The sequence below is a fragment of the Vanessa tameamea genome, chromosome 19 (assembly GCF_037043105.1).
Source record: "Vanessa tameamea isolate UH-Manoa-2023 chromosome 19, ilVanTame1 primary haplotype, whole genome shotgun sequence".
NCBI classification, from domain to species: domain Eukaryota; kingdom Metazoa; phylum Arthropoda; class Insecta; order Lepidoptera; family Nymphalidae; genus Vanessa; species Vanessa tameamea.
In genome coordinates this window covers 3,640,556-3,664,872 of record NC_087327.1, presented here as the reverse complement: position 1 = coordinate 3,664,872, position 24,317 = coordinate 3,640,556, and the positions used below count along the sequence as shown (strand labels likewise).

The 24,317-nt window shown below is 31.1% G+C and overlaps 2 protein-coding genes across 8 annotated transcripts in view; one reads left to right on the top strand and one right to left on the bottom strand.

The window, feature by feature from the left end:
• Nucleotides 1-12,781, bottom strand: part of LOC113396128 (protein doublesex) — a 165,820-nt gene extending 153,039 nt beyond the window's left edge. For 4 of the 7 annotated variants that reach the window (XR_010309442.1, XM_064217856.1, XM_026633943.2 and 1 more), the window contains exon 1: nt 12,061-12,779. Coding sequence is in view for 5 of the 7 variants with exons in the window: in XM_064217856.1 (XP_064073926.1) it covers nt 12,061-12,703 (643 nt within the window). In the remaining 2 variants the exon portion in view is untranslated. Of the gene's footprint in view, nt 1-12,060 lie in introns of all 7 variants that reach the window. The other 3 variants (XR_010309443.1, XM_026633941.2, XM_026633938.2) reach the window with 3 other exon arrangements.
• Uxt (Uxt prefoldin-like subunit) overlaps nt 1-24,317 on the top strand; it is a 313,647-nt gene that overhangs the window by 258,760 nt on the left and 30,570 nt on the right. The gene's annotated exons all lie outside the window — the stretch shown is intronic.

Below are 24,317 nucleotides of genomic sequence, written 5' to 3'. Positions count from 1 at the left end.
TTTGATTTAACCAATAAGCACGCGCGGTGTATAGAGTCGGCTGTCATGTGGAACCAATCCATTTTCCAAGACACAACACTAATGTTGCTTATTATTTAGTTAAGAGGTCAAATGATACATCATCTGCGACTACTGTAAAGCTCCATTTTTTTTTTTGTTTTATATTGTTTGATTGCTTACATGGACTATGAGAGAGAAGGAAAGATCATCTATATTTGCACACACATGTCCACTACAATATCTGCTGCCCGGATTCGGTCAATACAAGAAATACTGCTACTTATTCAAAAACCAATTGAACTAATGCTAGGTTCGAAATGTTAATTTACTTTAAAATCAGACGTATTCATCAATATTAAACCTTTGCCAATATGTAACGAATGCTTAATTACAGTAAATCATTTGGTTCAAATCCAAATGTCATTTCAGATTGAACCGAAATGATTTGCAGCGACCTTGTCCGCTAAAACTAGTGCCCGAAATACAGACGTACATAAAACGCTCCCTCGTAACAGGGTTGACGTAACATTACATTTTAATAAACCTAAATTATTATTCTTACTAAAATCCAACCCGAAATAGACATCATTAAGGACTTTTTACCAAAACCATTTAACCAAAATTTACGAGATTTAAGAAGTCTTTAAAATATTTCAGCTTAAATAACTTAAGTAACAAATCAAATGTTTTATATGATATATTATTGTTAATATACAAAAAGTGATATATTTTCTGTTATTTCGCCAGACAGCTCGGCGTCGAATCCGTCAAAACATACTTAAATTACATCTTTAATAACATACGAACCATTTACGAACATACTCGAAATTGAGTACATAATATAATTGTATTTAAATATTTATACTCTATAGTCGAGATGGCCTAGTGATCGCAGGTTAAAAAACAAGCGAGCAAGCACCACTGAAATTGAATGTGCTTAATATGTGTTTATTATTCATCCCGTGTTCGGCGGTGAAGTTCTCTTCAGTTGGGAGTGAGCCTGCATGTGACGGAATAGTCTGAGACATGTTACCACCGACCCGCATTGGAGCGTGGTGGAGTAAGTATCAAAGCCTTCTCAAAAATACCTTGGACTTGCTCCACCAATCCCAGCAGAGGGACATTTACAGTTTGTTAATTATGATAGTTTTACCTGCGCCTTATTTCGGTACGCTTTCATTTGTATTTTTGTTATAATTAATTTTATAGCTTACGATTATTTAATGGTAATAAAAATATTTATCATAGGCTTTGCCCCGCAAGAAATTTTGATCATTCCTTACATAGTCCATGCGCCATCAACCTCGGCAGCTGATGTGTAATGTCCCTTGTCCCTGTAGTTACACTGGCTCACTCACCATTCGAACCACAACAGGACAATACTACCTACTCAGAGGGACTTGCACAAAGCCTTACCAGCAAGTAAAAGTAAAAGTAAAAAGTTAATTTTTCCTTGAGAGCAGCTTGAGATTTAAGCAGCTGTATATATATTTTAATTTTGGTAAGGTAAATGTAAGTAAATAGCAATTGCCAACCCTAAGAATTCGTCGAAGCGGGAAAGGTTTAATGACAAGTAGCGGGATCGTAAAACATCAAATCGTCAGGGTTGTGACTTTTGAATAAAATATCTTTTAAACATTTATTTTTAATAATCTATATATTGACCATGATCAGTCTTTCGATTCTGAACTATTATACCATTATTAAATTTTACGTTTACGCTTTAGTAGGTAATGGTTATATAGTGATATTACTTATTATAAATCAAAGAAGAATTAAAATCTAAATACATTTCGAAATTAGTAATATACATAAAAAAATATTTACAATTGTGTGACATCTCCGAGGTTAATTTGAAAATGGTATTAACCATACAATATTTCAAACAGTGGTTCAATTTAATATCGTTTTCACTTGTTAGTGAAAATATATTATAGTTTATATAAATCGATTGTTTTATTATTTTATTATTAACATCATAGTAAAACTATCTTAAATATAATCATAGCCTTATAACCAGAATAAGTTTAAGTTTGACAAAAACAAATAAATAATTATATATATTTTGATAAAGAGTTTAGTGGCAACCTTGACCGTGTGGCTCAACACACAGATATCTAGGTTTCCGGGGAAACAGAATGAGAAACAGCAATTTTATTAACCTTGCAATACTTTCCAATCAAAAACTTGCACCGTTCCATCCTCTTCATGTCAATACTTAAACTTTTACCCAAACAAGTACACTTTTGAGATGAACCTTTCAAAACTAAACTAAATCTTAAATAAAATATCTTTGAATAGAATAGAGTTTTATCGAAAAAAGTATATCAAGCTTGTTGTCTTTAATGTTTTCTGTAATATTTATTTGATTAGACGACTGCCCTTTATTATTATGAGTGTAATGTTTTAAGGGTTTATGTATGTATATTAGTTTATTTTCCACAATAACTTTTAAATCCCTTAACATATTTGAATATACCGATCGTACGAATCCTAACATCATCCCGAATGACACTGACTATATATTAATGAATTCATTTAATTTGTAATTCTTAAGACAAAGTATTATTTAATGTCCTTGAATTATAATTAATATTTACATGGCTTAATTATCGTACTTAATATTGTAGAAAAAAACACAACATTAGTAATGGCACAGCAATAAGAAAATTGATTTAATTGTAGAAAACTGTTTGAGGTTTGTAAGATTACTTTCAAATTTAATATATGTGTGATGGTTTAAAACAAACTGTTTTCCATGGGTACTAGTTGTACAACAAGTTGCTGCCCGCAGCGTTGCTCGCGTTTTTGAAATAGTAGCATATATCCTCTTTTGGAGTTAAATCTTGATTGATAGCAGATGTCATCAAATGATATCCACTGTTTTAGCCGTGAAAGAGCAACAGACAGACAGAAGGATAGAGTTACTTTCGAATTTATAATTTTAGTATAGATTGTAATAAAATTACAAAAAAACTTCAAATAATTATTGATGTTATTAACAAGGTAAAGTGCCCAAACTGGCAGCGTACGATACTCTTATCAAAGTTTTATAAATTCATAAAATTACTATCAGTTTTTTTTTATAATACAATGTAAACATAAACGTATTTAAATACCAGGTTCCACATGCAAACGTACGTAGAATTTATTTACGTTTTACAACGAATACACCCATAAATACATACAATCTTTGGTGTTTAAATAGATTGCATCGTTTTATCAAAACGATCGCGATACAAATAGTACTTAATACTACGTTACGTTACGACAAATGACTTTAGAAAACCTAACCTGCAAACAAAATTAGTCACTTGTTATTTACGTTTTCATCTACTTTGTATCGCCCCGGTTTTACCTGTGGGAACTTATGTTAGTGAAAATGTATAGGTACGTATTTTAAATGGTAATAAGTTTTGTTCATTTCATTGGAACAGAAACAGTAACTCCTGTACGATTTCATAACATAAACATAACATAATCAGCCTGTAAATTTCCCACTGCTGGGCTAAGGCCTCCTCTACCGTCGAGGAGAAGGTATGGAGCATATTCCGCCACGCTGCTCCAATGCGGGTTGGTGGAATACACATGTGGCAGAATTTCGTTGAAATTAGACACATGCAGGTTTCCTCACGATGTTTTCCTTCACCGCCGAGCACGAGATGAATTATAAACAAATTAAGCACATGTAAATTCAGTGGTGCCTCCCTGGGTTTGAACCCGAAATTATCGGTTAAGATGCACGCGTTCTAACCACTGGGCCATCTCGGCTCTACGGTACGATTTCATCCAAGAAAATTTAAATCCCATGTCTAAAAGACATTGATAAATAAGGCATATTACTCACTAGAAGATTATAATAAAGATAAAAAGCGTGAACTTAGAATTTATTGATTTCTAGGCATGGTATACATAAATTTATTTGTCCTTTACCGACGTACTATGTAATTAAAATGTTGGAAAAGAGTACCTAACTACAGAATTTTTGCCGGTTCTTCTTGCTAGCACCTATTTTCCGAACCGCTTTAGATTTAATTTGTAAACACAGTGACATGACGATACAAAAGTGCTTTTGTGGGCCTTATTGAATAAAGAAAATTTCGATGTTGACTTCTAACCAACGAGATAGATTCGAATTAATACTTAATAATATGAAGAATTCACAAAGTCGTTTATTTTAGTAACAAAGTTGTGGTGTGCAAGCTCAGTTGAGTGAGAATCGCTGTTTACACGTTTGTTTATATTGATTTCGACATAAATATACGTTAGTATTTGCACTAGACGGAGACTAGACTAAGACGGAACGAATATTATTTAAGTTTATATGAAATAATGTACAATATATGACACATGATATGACATACAATGGTTATTAAAACCTGTAGGTTTTCTCTATATATACTAAAAACGTATCTTACATTTTGAATATTGCTCTATCGACATCTGGCATCCGAGTCTTATCCTAACATATAATTTTTATTAACTTTAATCATTAAAGTAAGACACAATATTCCTTCGTATTATAATATTCGTTTATTCAAATCAGTCATAAGCGATTCATAGCTTTGTATTTACAAAATCTCTCAGAATAATTCTAACCTTGAAAGAAATAGTAATAAATTACATGAATTTAAAATTAAAAGAATTTCAACTATAGACATTCGGTCGGGCGTTAATCATTTCGTACTATCTTCAGTTTAAATAATTCTGGGTTGCCAGGTTAAAAATATATTCAATTTCGTTTGGCGACAAAAATAATTTCATTTTCTTTATGCGTTAATGACATATTAGCGAGAGTGTTGAAACCGCAAGACAGGTCCTATTTCCACAGTATTGAGTAATTATCTTGCTAAGAAAACAAATGAAACCCGTAATTCGTAAGAGAATATAATTACTAAATTATTTTATCTGATATTTTATACTTCTTATGCTTCACATGGATACAATAAAGGTCTATTATACACACATTTAGATTGAAGAACAAACATTTAAAAAAATCTTTTTTTTCGACTTAGACTATTTTTTTGAATTACTCTGTTTAAACCAAATTCAAATCCGTTGCGTACTTTAAAAGGTCTAAGCGAACACACGACAGGAAGCGACTTTATTTTATACAATGTAGAGATACTGGTTTCCGTTGCTGCTTCGCCTGTGTAACTTAAAAGTTCGGTCAAATGTTAGTCGGACTTGCCTGAAGAAGGTTTTAGACGATTACATGAGAAATTAAGACGTTAATAGTTTCTATAATCTTCAATTGCAAATAGAGAAGAAATAGATTTTTTTTAAAGAATGTTATAGAAAAGTTTTTACACCAAGATAAAAAATTACCAAAACTGACAACGTCACGTACTTATTCCTTGTATCTACTAAAATTATAAACGAAACTATTACAGATTGTATTCTCGCCAAAATCAAAATAAAAGAATAATCTCTCCTCAATTAGATAGGGTAGGAGGTAGCTCAAAATCCAGGTGCAAGAATTGAACCACATCTACCAAAAGTTGAAGATGCCCAGAAAAGATCATTGATTTTTTAAATTTATAACTTAACTATAGTAATACTTTCTAATTAACCGAATATTTTAATTATTAACAAAAAAACGTCTTTTTAAATGACGTAGAAAATTATTCGTTAATTTATGACATTCATTCGTGGTTGTGTCCCCGCATATATCCGTCTAATAGATTCGGAAAAAATAGTCTTTAACCTTTCAATACATAGACACTTAGAGTGATCCTATAACTGTTTTTTTTTCATTGGTTATTGTTAATACTAAAATGGCTCTTATTACTAAAATAGCTGTTATCAGGATGTTGGAGTATTTCTTTTGATATCGGACTACCATTAGGGCCACTAAATAATTCTTCACTTAGACTCAGAGGATGGCACGGCAAGATATATAGGTAAGCTACTTCTTAGAACGTCAGCGCACTGCCAACCAGAGAATCATATGTGTATACCCTCTGTCTCTAAATTAGTATACTAGTTATAGCCTGCACATACTCCAATGCTTGACAATGACCTTATCGTCGTTATGGCAACCATAACATTATTTGACGACCTCCGTAGTCGAGTAGTGTGTACACCGGTTTTCATGGGTACGCCACTCCGAGGTCTCGGGTTCGATTCCCGGCCGAGTCCATGTAGAAAAAGTTCATTAGTTTTCTATGTTGTCTTGGGTCTGGGTGTTTGTGGTACCGTCGTTACTTCTGATTTTCCATAACACAAGTGCTTTAGCTACTTACATTGGGGTCAGAGTAATGTATGTGATGTTGTCCAATATTTATTTATTTAATATTTATCATAAATTAAGTCGTAGTTTAAGTCACATCCAGCACATATCGGAATCGTTGCTGACACAGAACAAAGCTATTACACAATATGTTGCTGTACGGCTTCAAGTGCATAATAACTTCGCTTAACGACCGAAAAAGGGTTGGCGGAAGAACGTATTGATCTGTCAAACATTTGCTAGTAAGAGATGGAAGTGGATACAGCAATATTTCTGAACCGAAGATTGTATGATTCGCAATAGATTTCATTTCCCGATTGTATCTAAATGACAACACCTACACGCATCAGGTGAAACTCGTATATCTATATCCCAATCCGAAAAATCTTAAAATAATTTTATAATATTTTTTTATCAATTCAGATCTTTTTAGAATGTGTAGTCTAAAAAACTTACTTATATCATAAACCTAAAAATATTCATGCGCTCTAATCGACTTCTTGAAGTGTGACGAATGATTTATGTCACTTAAAATGAGAAATACATAGACCTAAATATATTTATCGTTCCTAACAAGAAATCTCAGATCCATAGCATACGCGGTTAGAAAAGTTAGACATCTAACTGTTATTAATACGGCTCGATTAGTAAATTTTGGTTATTTTCGTAGAAAATATATTATTTAATAGCACAGTAAATTAGCACAGCCATGTGACTTTATAAAAAAAATTTTTCGACTTGTCGGTTCCTTTCGATGGAATCTACATTCCAGCTAGATTCATTCTAGAATAACGATTCAAAGGGCTCTAACAGCTTGCTCGAATAAATTATATTTTAATATAACTATGTTAACAATTTTAAATTGTATATTATTGGAACTAGTAATAAATATACTTGAAAATTCTAAATACTAATTCAAGACCAACGAGTGTGTTAATAGCCCTCCAAACGATTATTATCGGAATCTTTCAATACTTCCAATCCACCAATTAGCACACCCTTTAAGTTATCGAGTACCTGTCTGATCGTGCAATCGAAATTACACGTGGAGCAACTCCTCGTTCAAACTTAGAGTACTATCTGTGATGACACAAATTTATATTATCTTTATGATATCTTATTTATATTCAAATTAACCGATGTTTGTCAATTACGTATATGAATAAACTGTCTGATCATTAATAAGGAAATAGAGATTTCTTGTGAATACTTTCAGTTGACCTAAAACATGTGGTTTTAATTCGCCTTTGAGAAAAAATACTACATAAATAAACTAAGCTTACGTGGCTGACATTATACTGCACAAGTGACGGCACAAGCACAGACCTTCAATTCCTATCATTTGTTTTTTTTTGTTGGTATATAGCCAGTAATAAAAAAAACAAAGTTTTAAGAATAATCAAACCTAGGAACTCGATCTACAATGCAGTAAACGTAGAGAGCTAAGCTATTTCTCATTTGGGTCTTTATTGTGCGAAATATTTCGCGTTAAACGTATATACACAGCCCTAAGAATTAGGCTATCTAGGACGTTACATTTTTAAACGTTGTAATCAAATTCAATCGTACTCAAAGAACTAACATATCAATAAAAAAAAACATTTTTATTACAACTAATATAAACATTTAAAAACAAAATATATGTTCTCTACCGTTTTAAAGGTACGATACAATTGGGTATTTTGATAATAACGTTTCGACCCCATTATGTTTATATAACTCGTGGCCGCCCCTATAGGCTTAACCTTTTATTGAGCACCCCTCTCTTCCCACCCCTGACCGATCCATAGCGATCCACCCCTTGGAATGGCGTTAATACGCTCTTACTTAAGGAGGGAGCAAGACAACATTATGAAGAAGCCAAAAAACGCCCGAAAATCGCCGCTTCTTTGATAATATTACAAATATAAAACTGTCTCTTTGTTTGTTATCTTTTAAACAACGGATCGACATCGCATATTATAAAATATAGTTTACTTAGTAAAAATTAGGAAAGTAGGTGCCTAATTGGTGTTTTTTTTTTTCAATAAAATAATGATTAATAGAAACAAAAAGATCTATATAGATTGTATATACAAAATAATCACAAAATCAAAAAAACACGACTAATTTGGAATCCTTTTAAGAGTTGAAATAGGATTATAAAACCATAACTTACGAAATATATTTAATAGTATTTTTTTTCTCCTATTCGAGATGAAACTCACTATCTACTAAAATGTTATATTAGCTTGTTTTATTTCAGTAAGTATACATTTTTATATAAATCATTTACAGAAAAAAACTGCTGGACACATGATATAATCTTTAACATAAAAAATGTCTATTGAATCATAATACTGTGTTGCCAGCAAAATCTATACAGTTATTAACTCGTTAGCGCGTGCAAGGAGAAACGACACAAATTATTGTTTTTTTTTTTTAATAAAATAACTTGCCATTTTTATTTAATACAATTTAAAAAATTTTTGTTTCATTTCTGTAAACATAGAAGTGTTAAATAATTGACTTTTATCAATAACAATAACAAAAATGTATTAACAAATAAAAATTAAAAGATAATAAAACGCGATTCGAATAAGGCGATTTGTAACAATAAGTTCTAATTCTTTACAATATAATTGCTTAATTTTATATATCTTTATTCTGATGGACTATCTATATTATAACATAACAATTATATAAAGTCTGTATATAAAAATGAAGTGTGTGATGTCGCATGCTGACGACCCTCTACGAGGCTATTGTTGTAGCCATTGCTAGCACTTAGTGAAAATGAGAAATACAGTAATACTTCAGCTACATTGCTTATAAAAATAGGTCTTAAGGTGTTGTAGAAGGACTTTTTAATTTCTCCAATATTGCGACAGTTCGCGCGCTATTAAAATATAAACACGCTTTAAATCAAATTAAATGTAAAAATTTTTTTTTCATTCACTTCTTTTTTAATAATAAAATTACTTTTTTTACTTAAATTTACTGTATATAGCAATGATATGGATAAGCACGTTAAGTCATATAAATTCAATGTCTCGTACTTAACTCATTATTACTGCGACGAATGGTTTAATCGTGTTACCGACCGATTTAAAATGATTCGTGTCATTGTGCCAAGTTCTTTCAGTAGTTACGAACGATGCGTCACTCAGTCGAATGCCTCCGATTAATCTAAAATTTCTTTTGAATTAAACCATGTAAATTATTATGATATATTATTTTTTCTTTTTGCTATTTCAATGCTTACTTAATGTACTTAATATTAACATTGAATATTGAACTAAATATAAATGACTAAGGCATACAAAAACTTGGAAAATCCACAATAAAACCTATTAATATCACAAACATAAATGTTGCTATTAGTAAAAATCAGTTTTTTTTAAATTATGAAATAAGTCTCTCTTCCTTTATAAATAAAATGTTATACTTGTACCCTAAATAAAATACCTTTACCTAAATTCATTTGCACCGTAAAAAAGCCCACCAAATATAGATTAATATAAAACTATCATATAATTCTATATATAAAACTAGCCTAGTAACTAACTGAAAAATAACTAACATTTAGACATGAGATAGTGAAATTGAAAGATTAAAATCTATGTAAAGATAGTCTTAATAAGTCTTATAGTAAATACTCTTCAGTGGGGGTTTAAATATAAGCTATAGAGTGACATTTTTTTAAACAAGATACTAATAAAAAAGTAATAAATGTATAATCCAATCAGCCTTAAATTCAGTCCATTGGCTGGGAATATATTAAAATTATATATCTTCAACAAATCAATCACAATTTTTTTTTATCATCATAATGTATACTTTGAAGAAGAGTCTAGTGATATATTACTATATTAGGTATATATATTAGTTAGTTAAATCTGCAATGAGAAATAATTTAAGATATACACTTATCTTAGTAGTAATATTTATTACAAAGATGCTTTATAAATTAAAAGGTCAAAATCTTGAAATAATAAAATGTAGTGATAAATAATATTAAACAATCCAATTGTTTATACCAGTATGAATGTTACGGCTCATTTCAAATAATAAACATTTTAACGTAATAAAGTAATCAAGAAAAAAAGTAGGTACCTGATATTATGCAGTAATCTATAGAACAGACTTAAATTATTATAAATTACACTTGAAATCAACACTTACTGAAGTATTTGTAGATTATTCATTAAAATAAATAAAACAAATTGCAAAGAATTAATCGTCGTTGTTTTTATTTAGTTTTAAATTTTGATGTTCGAATTTAAAAACAGATTAAGCAAATATTTTAATTTATCGCGTCAACTGTTATAGACTATATCTGACATTCGAAATTTGAAATAATTTCATTTGAAATTAATTTTACGTATTTAAAAAGTGATTTTTTATTTTTTATCTGTTACAATGAAGCATTGTGGAAAACAAAGGTCTTTATAGTTGATTTGGTCACGCGTTACACATCAATCATTCATCTTACACATATTGAAAAGTAGAGTAAGTCTGGTAGAACCGCGTTTTACTTTGTCGGATTACCGATTTCTATTTATTTTTTATTTATTAATTTTTTGACACAAGTGTCAGCGGCAATTATCGATTAAAAAATAAAAAAAAAAAAATTTTTATTCTTAATTCCGAAGAAATAGATTATTTAAAAATATATTGAATAAAAAAAATTACACTTACACAAAAAGAATAATTAGTAACTTATTAAGTAATTATAAATATGTATTTATTGGAAAGAACTTAACAATAAACACTAAGTTGTAAATAATTTAATTTTATTGGAAAAAAATATGTAATTTGTATTAAAAATATTTAGAACATTTCAAAACTATTAGAAATAAGCTTGGGTGTATAGTTTTTAGTTTGTCTAGTAACCGATTTAAATAATCCTATCTGACGTGTGTTTAATAAGACATTGTACTCTCTCTTTATAATGCACAGTATTGTTGCTATGCGGCTGAATTAAATATGCGTGGGTATCTCAGTCCAATGTCCCATGTGATATTTTGACATATATTTTTTTAAATCACATTAAAATTTAACCAGTTTTTGTTTCTGATTAAGTCACAAAATATTTGATCATATTTTTTTTTAAATACGTGTTTAAAAAATAATTATAGGATTAATTGAACACTAGCGACTTTTTATGTCTTATGCCCGATAGTATTGTATCAAATAAAATAATTTCTCTTAATTTATTCTATATTTAAATATCGATACACTTACACACATACCTATAAAATATTTAAATCTAATTTAAATTAGATTTAAATAATTAAAAAAAATAGCGATGTAATTAAATAATATATACATTTTCAATATTTAAATTAATATTATGATTTTTTAAATATATCTATATTTAAATAGCAATTTTAATTTAAATAATATTTCATACCAAAGCATAAATATAATCTTACTTTATATTTATCAAATGATTAGATAGAAGTCATACCTTTCGCGACTGAATTGGTAATTCAAGTTTCATCTTTATAATGGGTATGGCTCATGATTCTCATACGAATTGTAGCCATTCGCTATTTATATTTAAATTACTTACGATGAATGCAAACTTGAACGTCTTATCACAGTTTTAAAGATTACTATGAAATTGATAATTTTATTACCTACCTCAACAAAAATTAAATTGTGTCTCTATCAAAATTGTATTGATAAACTTTGACGCAAATTACGCGTACGTGAGATCACGGTCATATCAACAGCGCGACATTGTACGAATATGCGCCGCGTGTTCTTTTGTATTAAATTAATACGTTGTACGCTTATCGTTATCATTATCTTATCGTTTATGAATTAAATAATACACTAACCGGGCTGTTGTGGCGGCAACAGAGGCGGCATAGTCGGCTGCGGTGGAACTGAAGGTGGCGGCGGCGCGTACGGCGAAACTCCTGGAGATCCAGGCACGGAATCGCAGCTCGCAGAGCCGAGAGAGCGAGGCGCAGGCGGTGGTACCGGGCTCCTCGGGGTCTTCACTGAAGGAGGTTCGGGCCGGTCTAGTTCGAGTCCCGGAGGCTGTACGCCGGACTCCAAAGCGCGCGCTCTGGCTTCGTCCTGCGCCTGGGCACGTCTCAGAGCCGTTTGCAATGCCATAACCCGTTGCCTGTCCGCCGTAAGCCGACATTTCTCACAGGTGCAGTAGCGGTATTTGCAGTAACGTTTGTGGCCCTTCAGCTCGATTTTAAGACGGTGGTTACGACAGCGCGCACAGTTCGGAGGTGCCCGGGGCACCGCGGAGCTGGAAGCGCCAGGTTCGGAGCGCTCTTCGCATTCGTCGGGCGTGCGGCGCCTCCACGCACCCATGGACACCATGGTGTCGATCTCGTTGTCGTCCGTGTTTGCGGTGCGCATCGACTCAACGCACACGCAACGCGACGCGCGGTCACGATGCGACTGACTGCCCCGCCGCCGACTGCACTGCCCCGCCCCGCTTCCCACCGTCGCACGATGCATTTATTGGTGTGCAGGATGCAAGTATGCACTCTATGGATCTAGGAAATATGGATGTGACATTTGCGTCAAACTTTACTGGTTCTAGTCTAGAATTTTCCAATTCTTTTTATATATAAAATCATTACATATACAGGCGAATCACTTATATGCGATAAGCTACTTACTTCTTATCATATAAAAACGATTCGTCTTGACCTTTATTCGATATCAATGGATGAATTCTGCAGTAATGATGCTCACAAAAACGGGGTCACGATAGTATTGGACCAGCCGGGTGCAAATGATTCCTAGAACTTTAAAATTCGTTATGTCTCTTATATAGTCCCACAATGGCTATAAAATAATTAGTATCTAATCTTCAGCAGATAGAAATATTATGCATTTTTAAAGATTTTTCGTTGATATACTCATATGTGACATAATCTGCGTCAATTTTGATAAACAAGACAAAATTTTGTAAAAACCCGTTATTACTTTTATATCTTATAATTTCCACTCCAAAAATATTAAACCTAATGAGGCGCCTAATGAAAGCGGTAGTTGTGATCTATATAATTTATAGGACTGTTAAAGAAAGTGTATCGAAATATTAAAAAGTCGATATAAATAAAGAAATTGCACAGTTATAAATGCGCCGTCCGTGCGTGGTTGCATTTTCATCCAAACGCTTGCATCGTACACTTGTATCGTGTATTTATACGCGAATTTGTGTGCGTATATTCCCATGTGTGTGTTTATACAAAATGATGCGCGTGTATTATTTTACGTCACGAAAGTTTGGAACGTATGACTGTGTGTACATTTTTAAATTTCGAATTTTAGACACTATAAGTTTTAACAAAGAGGTTAATGTATAGAGTTTTTATTAATTTATCGCAAATCTAAACTTAATGACGAATATGTTATTGAAATTATTTATATTGTTAAAAATAAAATATTTTTATGTAATATCTTAATATCGGTCATACAAATGGCATTAGAATTATTGTTTATCTTTTAATTAATGTTGTATTGTATTCTATGAATTGTTTAATAAATGCATCATTGTTAGAAATATGTATAATGACATAAAACGTTTTTGTTTGGACGTAGTATGTGTAAAAGACAATTACAATAGATACTGTTAAAACAGTTTAAATGAAAAAATAAAACTTTGAATCTCCTTGGAAAACAATAAAGGCTATTTTATAATATATAGATGTCCCATACTAGGTATAGATATCCCATAAACGACTTCAACAATGGATGTTACGTAGTTGAGAAAGCACAATGAATAGTCATTCTGCTTTTTCAAATCCTAACACCTCATTTTCCTTTAGACTAAGAGATACTATGCTTAATTATTTTTTAACTTCGAAGTCTAAAATGTATTTCAAAAAAATAAACTTTTTGCATTTATATTCTTAATGAGTAATTTAGTTTAAGATTCAATTGTAAAGCGAATGAAGTCTTAATTACAACAATTTTATTATATCCCTTCAGTGTATAAGAAGAGTATCAATGGTCGGTTAAAATTCTATCGCTTCATTTTGCTAAGAATTATCTTTTTTATCAGCGATACGATCTGTACAGAACTCATTTTATGACGCATTTTATTGGAAAGCAAATAGGGATTAAATTATAACAGGCAACCAAGATATATTAAGAAAGAACGAAATAAAAACTATTTCCAATTTTTTTTTTGTTTTTGTGCGCAATGTGTTTAATCTATACACACACATACATAGCATAATACGTATAATCAACAACATAGTTAGGTACCTACATTTAAAATTTTAATTGGTAATAAAATGATCATAACTTTGATGAAACTATTAAGAATATATTAATTGGTTAAAGTAAGTTATTTTATTTATCTAGGTATATTGATTTTATGTACCTGTATTTAATCTTTATATCACTATAAGACGTTAGTATTAAATTTATTTTAGTGATTTCATTTAATAAACGACAAGTGCTGGAATTAATATTTCAATGCGTAATTTGTAATTGTAAATTGTCAAAATGTTATCATTAAAATCGATATTATGAAGTCAATTTCAAAAGTTTAAAAACCAAGAAGGTTTTATTCGAAGTTTACGAGCTCTCCGCAGTAATGTAGCGGAGTAATAAAGTGATTGAAAATCTTTTAATGTAACGTTGAGATTCGATATTCAAATAAATGTATCTATAAGCTGTTTTTTTTTAATTTTTTCTCTTTGCTTACCTCTCGCTACCAGAGCTTATACAACATATATTGTACTAACAACCCGCCCCGGTTTTGCACGAGTGCAATGCTGATACTAAATATACTACAGAATTTGTTACATGGTTCACAGTCCGCTATGTCCCTGCGTTTAAAACGCAGAGACATAGCGGTTTGAATCTGTAATATCTTCAAAAATATTCATTTAAATTACGTGCTGTAAAGGGCCATATTGATCTATATTAAATGCCCAATGTATTTAAGGTACTTAATTGGATAAGGATTCATGCTGAATTGCTTAAAATCGCTTCGTAACTAAGCCGTTATTTCTCGTAACTTTTAAAGATCTAAGCAGTCATAGATAAATCTGCTAAATGATCTAAGCTATAAAGAAACAGAAAACTATTTTTGTACATGAAAAACATACACACACACACACACACACACACACACACACACACACACACACACACACACACACACAAACACACATACACACACATGCGCATACACATACACACTAACACACGCATGCATTCATTACAACATAGTACATATAATAAAGAAAATTTCTTTACCAAATTAGTTTGACATATTTTTGAATTGTATTCTTTTTTTTTATGTTTCTTTGTACTATCCTAATATATTTAAGCACAAGTTAAAACTTAATAATAAGTCTAATAAATAAAAACACTGATTGGGAAGTCACTGGCCCCTAAGATACGGGTTCTCCTAGTTTAGGGGTACAGGGCCTCTTTGATGTATGTAATTTGATGTATTAACAATAAATATATTTGATTTGATTTGATCTACCCACCTTACAAACTTTTACAAACCTTAAAAACATTTGACATTTTTATCTGTGCACATAAATCTAATCCGGAAAGTTATTATGTAACGTAGATTTTATGTGAATATTTATTCACATATTTTAAGTGAGAGCCGAGATGGCCCAGTGGTTAGAACGCGTGCATCTTAACCGATGATTTCGGGTTCAAACCCAGACATGCACCGCTGAATTTTCATGTGCTTAATTTGTGTTTATAATTCATCTCGTGCTCGGCGGTGAAGGAAAACATCGTGAGGAAACCTGCATGTGTCTAATTTCAACGAAATTCTGCCACATGTGTATTCCACCAACCCGCATTCGGGCAGCGTGGTGGAATATGCTCCAAACCTTCTCCTCAAAGGGAGAGGAGGCCTTAGCCCAGCAGTGGGCAAATTTACAGGCTGCTAATGTAATGTATGTAATGTTTAAGTGATACATATTTACGTTTTCACCTATTAACAAACTTTTACTATTATTCTACTACAATTTTTACAATCCTTTGTTATTATTTTTACAATTTTTCTATCTTAAACCGGTGGCAGTTATAATCGTTTTGTGATTGCATTATAACATATATATTACAGGTATATTAAGTTTGTTTATTTATACTAAATTATTATTGTACTTAACGTTGATTTATTAAACTTTTTTTTGAATGAAATCTGGACATTTTATCAAATTATATTTAAACATGATCTAAATAAAGAAATACCATATTATTTTGAAATAATAAAAATAAAAAAATTAGTCCTTTTTTAATATCGCTGAAAATACGCGTTATGCGTTTCCCCCACATAAACTGGCAGAGTATGTTCTCGCCGTTGCCCAGAATGCCTAGTGTGATTTAGTGCACCGGAATACAGGGTGAGATACGCCATGTCCACTGGTGCGCTACACTCGTGGCAGAAGGTTGGCACCTCCTACCTACTTTCTGAAGAAAAAGTATTTTGTCCTGGAAATGGCAAAGACAAACTTCTATTTCACACAGGCGACATCTTCTAAATTTACTGGGTACTAGGGGAAACCATATATACGATCCCCACACACTAAAACCCTTGCCATAGAATTCCTCACATTCACATTCCCGGCCTCTCCAATACCGTGCACCACTCATGGCTTAGCCGAGTGTTACTCAGGACGCAAAAATGATCTTCCCGCACTCCCTCGCTATTGCGTACAGAAGCGTTAGGCCACGCCGGCTACCTTCCCCCCAAAGGCCTCCCAAAAACAGGACACTTGAAACACTTTTTCATTCATTTAATTACATAGATACGTATTAAATCCATTACATACAATTTATTTTATATAACGAATACGAACCTTTAGGTACATAGTTAACGTTATATAAAGTTCATATTAGCGTTAGTAAGAGAGAAAATTTCTTAGGCATATATTTTTTCTATTTCTTATATCCTTACAAGTAAAATATAGAGCTAGGTTAACGTTGATAATATTTTAACTTAAGTTAAAAAAAGATGTTTATTGTGTTACATACAATACTTAATCTTTAAGATATTAGGAACCAAAACCTAGTAAGTTACTAGTAAGGACTAGTACTTGTATTAGGATGGATTAGAAGTTCCAATAAAGGTTATTTTTTTATTGAGATGAGCATTCGGCCGCAATAGCATTTGAGTTAACTTTGGGGAAATTCTACTAACATTATATATATAGGTTATATTTTTGTGAGGCAAAGTCAATTGTGAGGATCAATGCTACTTATTTATCTCGTTTATTATACGATCTTGATTATTTTCCCATGCAACATCGACTAAACCGGAAATAGATCGTTATGTTTGTAGAATAACAGCTAAACTGCAATAAAGTGAAAAAAATAAAATAGTAGAATAAGCCTCTCGGTTTCATATGTAACGTTTCAGTGAAACGTTTAGTAACTACTATTAAAAGTTAGAGCACGTCCCTGCTTTAATTTCTTCATATAAAATCCATACTATTACATATGCTGACTGTCAATCAAATCGTGGCCACAGGAGAAGCCACTTTGCGAAAACGTCGGGCAATATAAAAACATGTGAAAGTTAAACTGATACATAAATAATAAATATGTATAATATAAGTTGAGAAAGTTTAAGGGAACACTTAATTATTGACTTTTAAATCTTCCATCGATTCGGATGAATAAAAGCCTAAGGTCTGTCTAGAACCTTCGAAAAAAAGCTGACGCAATTTTTTTTTTCGTATTATTCAATATCAATGATAGTGTGTTTAATGGAAAAATAATAATTAAATCATAAAATCCAAAATATTATAATTCACAGATATTAGCCTAGAATAGCACATAGGTAACTTTTATCTAGAAAAATTTACGAAACATCTGCAATATCTCGGTTAGGATACGATCAAAATGAAAATCAAGGCTCAACGGATAAAGGTATTTGAATGTATGACTATGATTTTATTGACGGAGGCTGATCTCACTAGCCAATAGGTGCAAGATATATTATAACGCTGTGTGTGTGCAAAACATCCGTGCACTCTGTGTTTTCCACTCTTAAAATTCAATAGAATGACAAAACTTAGCGGTCATTACGCCCTTTCCGAATGTATGAAAACTCAGTTCCAGATTCCGAACTGCAACTAAGATTTTATTATCAAAGACCCAACAAGTTTATACTAGCCAAGATCTTTTTGTACTCCAATTATTAGAGCTAGTGTTCAAGTACCAATCAAAATTCGACCATAATAATCTTTACTGAAAATAGTTTTGTGCTGTCTTCCTCTTATTTAGATATTATATAGTTTTTTTTTTAATTATAGCTTTACACAAGAGGAGAAAATATTTTTGACTACACTAACTTATTGTACAAATCGTGTTTATAAATATCTAAAATGACCGAAGTACATGACCAGCTGGCGGAAAATTGACACCTGATGGCTGAGACACCCACGTACAAATTAGCATTGTTTATGATAGAAAGCTAAGGTACATAATCCTGTGCTGTCCACTGTGAGACCTTAATTGTTATGCTGTATACACTTGGAATAACATTACCTTAACACTTCATTCTTTATGTAAAGTCTTCTTGGAAAAAGTAATCAGTATGAAATTACTTTTACTTCGGGAATGTTGTAGCGGCTATTCATAGATGTATCTTTAATATTATATGTCGCCGCGAATATTATTTAGCTGATAAGGTTAATTTTATTATACTCTTAAAAATTATTGTAAAAGTTAAAATGATTGTGTGGGTAAAATATGCCCGGTATTGATTTTATAAGAATTGATTAATCGTGTAATTACTATTAATTAGATAATGCTACTGTAATTCGGTTTAAATTACTTTTAATTATTTTCATTTAAAATTATTAATTGTTTTATAAAAATAATTGTCAAAACCATTTTCTAATACAGTGATATTACAACATCTGTTTGTTTAATAATGAAGTGTTTTTGTGGTTGATGTCCGCCTCTGGTGGGGCGGGCGATTTAATAAAAGAGGGTTGATTTAAGTACGGGAGACACTTTGCTACCGACTTCGGAAGAGAAAACATTTTAAGTAAAATCTATGTTGGTTAAATAAGAAAAAGCTGTGTTGATTAAATAAAACTAACTATTTTGAACTATTGATTGTTTTTGTTAATACTCACATTTTTATTTTTAAATCAAATAAATGCCGTCGATATCTTAAAGTTGCTTTTCAGTATAAACATAAAATTATTATTACTATAGCAGAGCCGATCACCAGAACAAGGTCAGCGGTTCTGCGTATTTTTTTTTAAATAACTGTCTATCATAAATTCGATATATATATGCTACAGTAGCTTTGTTTATTTGCTAATTATGTCATAACGGCTAAACTACTGAACCGATCGTTATGATTATTCACATAGAAGAAACTTGTAGCTGTATTAGGTCCTAGTCATAAACGTTTTAGCACTAAATTACGGGATAACGCACATATGCAAAAAAAAATACGTATATGGAGTCGTTAATAAAATTATGTCGTGAGCTGGAAATTAAAATTCGCTTTGTGCGAGTCCGTCAGTGTGTCAAAATAACACAGTTTTCTATATTAATAATTTAGTGCAGATCTACGATAGACCCGATCGAAACCTATCCACAATTATAGATGATTAAAAAAAAAGTTTTTTTGATCTATAACATACATATCAGCAAAATCCGTATAATCGAGATATTTCGATATTGAAGCCACAAAATTCAATTATATGAAGTTCAATGGGCGGCCATGTTTGACATTCACGGGTGCGTTATATAAAAAAGTAAAGGATAAACCGTACATGTTTGTTTGTTTGTTATTGAAGCCGGGTCTTCATCTAGTTCCTTTTTTTTATATAATTGTTTACGCTTATATATATTGATAAAGTACAAAGGTGACCGATTACTACCAAGCTTCATATCTTTTGTTTATTAGTAAAAATTTATACAAAGTAGATTATGTTTGGCGATAGAGTAAACGTTAAAGGAGTTAACACCAAATTAATATATAAGTATTTCAATAATCAATCAATTAAGCGTATAGCCCGTTTATTAGGACGAGAAAATTATTAGTAAAGTTCTCATATACTATATAACTAATTGAATCTAATGTACTAATATTCTTGCGGATAAAATCAGCTAAGATCAAAACCCGCATGTTTACTTCATCTGCTCGATTACCATCGACTATTACGAGATACTAATGAACTATACATTTCATGCATCACTGGTGACAATTATAAATTAGTTCATTAATAATAGGATGGAGTCGTTTCGAAATGCAGACTGGATTTTAATCACGACATAACAAAACAAAAGAAACCGAACAAGTTTCTCTATAACGGGCTAATAACAAAAAACGGCGTATCGGTTTACGCTATGAATATGTTACGAATAAAATATACAATTTTTTTTATTTAATTAATTTTACAGCCATTTTCGCTGACATCCTATTTTTTTTATTGAGGATATTATAGGTAGGCAACCCAACAAATAAGCTATCCACATAAGTGGTCATCTTCACCAACCGACACTGGCAACAAGGAGTACGCCGTTCCTTACACCGTCAATGCGCCCCCTATATTAGGATGTCATAATTATGTTATATCCCTTATGCCTTTAACATACTGAATTCATTGAGTAAATGTAACCTTTACACAGCTTTGAAAATACTGAAATAAAAAAAAACTGTTAATTTTTTTGATATTTGTATCATATGTGATATTTATATCGTATAGTGCCTAGAAGTCACTCGCATCTTCTATAACACAAATCAGTCATAATGGACCCCACTCTCCAAACAACCCCAGATAATCTTAAGCGTATTATAAATGGAATTTTTTTCGTTATTCGAATGTTAACAGTTCCTGTTTATTATTTATTTGGTTTCAAATATAATTGTTATTTTCATTTATATGAGTTTACATTGAATTAAATAATAAAATTAAATCTTACACCTCGTATAGCCTTGGTATTAAAAAGCAAAAATTATATATTAAAGGTCATAAAAAGTAACATTAGTTTAAACAATTGATTCTTCATATTAAGTCGTAAGATACTAGGGCAACTTTTATTACACGAGTGGAAATCGAATTAGCAGCGAATAAAAACATGTTATTTTAACTAACTAAAAGCATATACCTAATTAGGAATTAAAGCCATTTGCACCGTTTATTTGCAGAAGAATATTCCGTTACGGTTACCTCTGTTAATATATATTTTTTTAATTTTAGGTCAGTATAAATACTTCAATTCAAAACGCTCATTTTTATTTACGTGATAAATTAAATACTTATGAAATGTCATTTTAATAAATTTGAAAATGCAATATGACTCCTCATTGCATTTTCCTATATCTATCTATATATCCTCGCTGGTATTGCCCGTACAAAAATAAATAAACAAGTCATTAGCGTCTAAGTGATTTATTTCGTTGTTTTACACAATATGGTAGTAAAGACGTCTCGTTTGACTAATATGCGTTGAATTTAATGTCTATTAGAGACTCGGAGCTATAAATAAGTAAATAAGCACTTCACACTCGTCACATTAACGCAATCAAACACAAATGGCTAATTTGAAAACAATTTGTACAAGTTTTTCTGCAAATGAGTCTGTACTTAACTTTTACTTGTACTGCACTTTATGAATTTTAATTCGACAATAAATTAATGTTTGCCATCCTCGTGCCTCCACGTGGTTTCACTTTACTGCTGTCCTGCGAGTCCTAGCATGTTTTTATATAGTCTATAACATTTCTATCTATCATAAATGACCTATTAAAAGCAATGTATAAAGTGACTGGATTTATTTTTCGTACATTACTGAGTTACAATCAGTCAAATAGACACGACATGAGCAATAATTTGGCACTGCTTATTGCCCCTTGGAAAGTATATAAAGCTGTAAGTCCGGCGTCGAAACTCATCCTGCTAACTATAAGAGTAAGAGGGAACGCACATGTTTGTGCAAACTCTGAATTAGGCTGTATAATATTTTCTGCGTTCAGTTTTTAAGCAACGGTGAGATTCGCTTCTTAAGTTAATTCTTAAGTTTCCTTTAAATGAACATATATCCATTATGAAAAAAGAAAAAACTTAAACAAAAAGTAGATTAGATATAATCTGTAACAATTTAAAACATTTACAATTTCTTCGAGATACTTCTGCGGGCAAATGTTGCAAAAAAAATTAGAAACATTTAAAAATGTAATTACATTGCTTAAAATTAAATACTTTTTATCCGAATTTAATAATGTGATTAATTTAGATACTCATTCCATTTTCAAAGACACCGCAGCAAAAGGATTTAAAACGTGCACTGCATAGCAAAAACCTTAAAATTTAACTGGTTCAATAAAAGTTAGTCGAGTAAAAAGTAACTTATGGTGGCAACCTGTTTTTTAAATTCCATTTTGTACGTCCGTGCTCCATTGTTAGTTTAAAAAAAAACAGTACGAAAAATATGTAAAATATTGGCTTCTCCTTCTAAAATGTTCAGTGTTAATAAAAAAAAAGGTACTTTTTTGTTTGCTGCGCACGTTATATCGTTCGCATACAAGTTTAAAGTTTTTAAATGCTTAATTATAATTCTGAACGAAAAATCTTGTGTCCTAAAGAAGGATATAAATATGCAAAGAAGTCTACTCAAACCTTTAGAAGTATAATGTTTTCCATTATACAGAAACCGTAAGGTTAAATTATACAACTAGACAATAATCGAAACAGTATTAAAATTTTTATTATTCGAATCAAAAAACACGAAACAAATGATCTCTTTCATTACAATAAAATAATTTATATTAAAAGCATTAGTAATTACTAAATAGCGATTTTCTCTTTCCTTTCACCCAAACAAGTCATAAGAGTGAAGAAGATAAACATATTAATTAAGACACTATTAAAATTAATGTATAATATAGTAAATAATCGAAATTATCAATCTTAAATTGAATATCCACAATATTAATATACTATTTAATACCTGAAGGTCGATTAAAGATCAATTATTGTTTCAGTTATTGCTTACGTGCGTATTAAACGAAAGTGTACAAAGATTATATTATTCATTAACTACGTAAGATCTAGAACTTTATATCAAACCAGTTCTGGTACGCATGGTAAAGATCAATGGCAATACAATAATTCGCAAATATTTTTAGATAAAATAATTAATTATATTTAAAAAAAAGATGACCGTCTGTAATAAATGTAAGGGGGAAAAACAATCGTTCTTTTGTAACATTTGCTTTTTGCAGCAAAAAAATACAATAAAAAAATATAAGTGATATTCAAAAAAATCTCTTAGCCTTAATTATAAACACTATTCAATGGCTGTTTTCCTTCATTTCATCATTCATATACTTACAATTAATCAAACTCGAACAAAATCCATAGACGGAGTCAAATTATGTTCCATGCAAAGCTATATAGAAAAATAAATTTCTACATTTTAAAATCTGTTGTTTTTGTCCTTTACTCATTTTTAAAACTAGATATTTTTTTATTATATACATTTTTTTTATATATATACAGGTTTTTAATTATTATAACAATGCAATAGCGACCTTATACGATACGAGCGTTTCTTCATGATGACGACAGAGCACACTGAACTACAAATACAGACAATGCACAGATGTTAATAGATTATAATTTGACATAAAAACACACTAAGAAATATAAGATGTATTAGAAAGAAATAATCTTCAGGTTTAATAATCGCTCTTGAAATAGGAGAAATACGAACTGTGTTCTGTATATCTGATTACAAATGTTAATTGTTTCGGATCAACTTATTAAAATGAAAACAGTTGGTATTCGGTATTCATAGAGTGACTAGACTCTGTGATATATCTATATATTATCTGTATTAATAAATATTGGACAACATCACATACACCACTCTGATCGCAATGTAAGTAGGTAAAGCACTTGTGTTATAGAAAATCAGAAGTAACGACGGTACCACATACACCCAGACCCAAGACAACATAGAAAACTAATGAACTTTTTCTACATTGACTCGGCCGGGAATCGAAACGTACAGACGTACAAACGTATAGAGTACGTCAAACTATTATTACAAATATGAAAGTAACCCTGTCTGTTACCTCTCAACACTAAAACCATTGAACCCTATT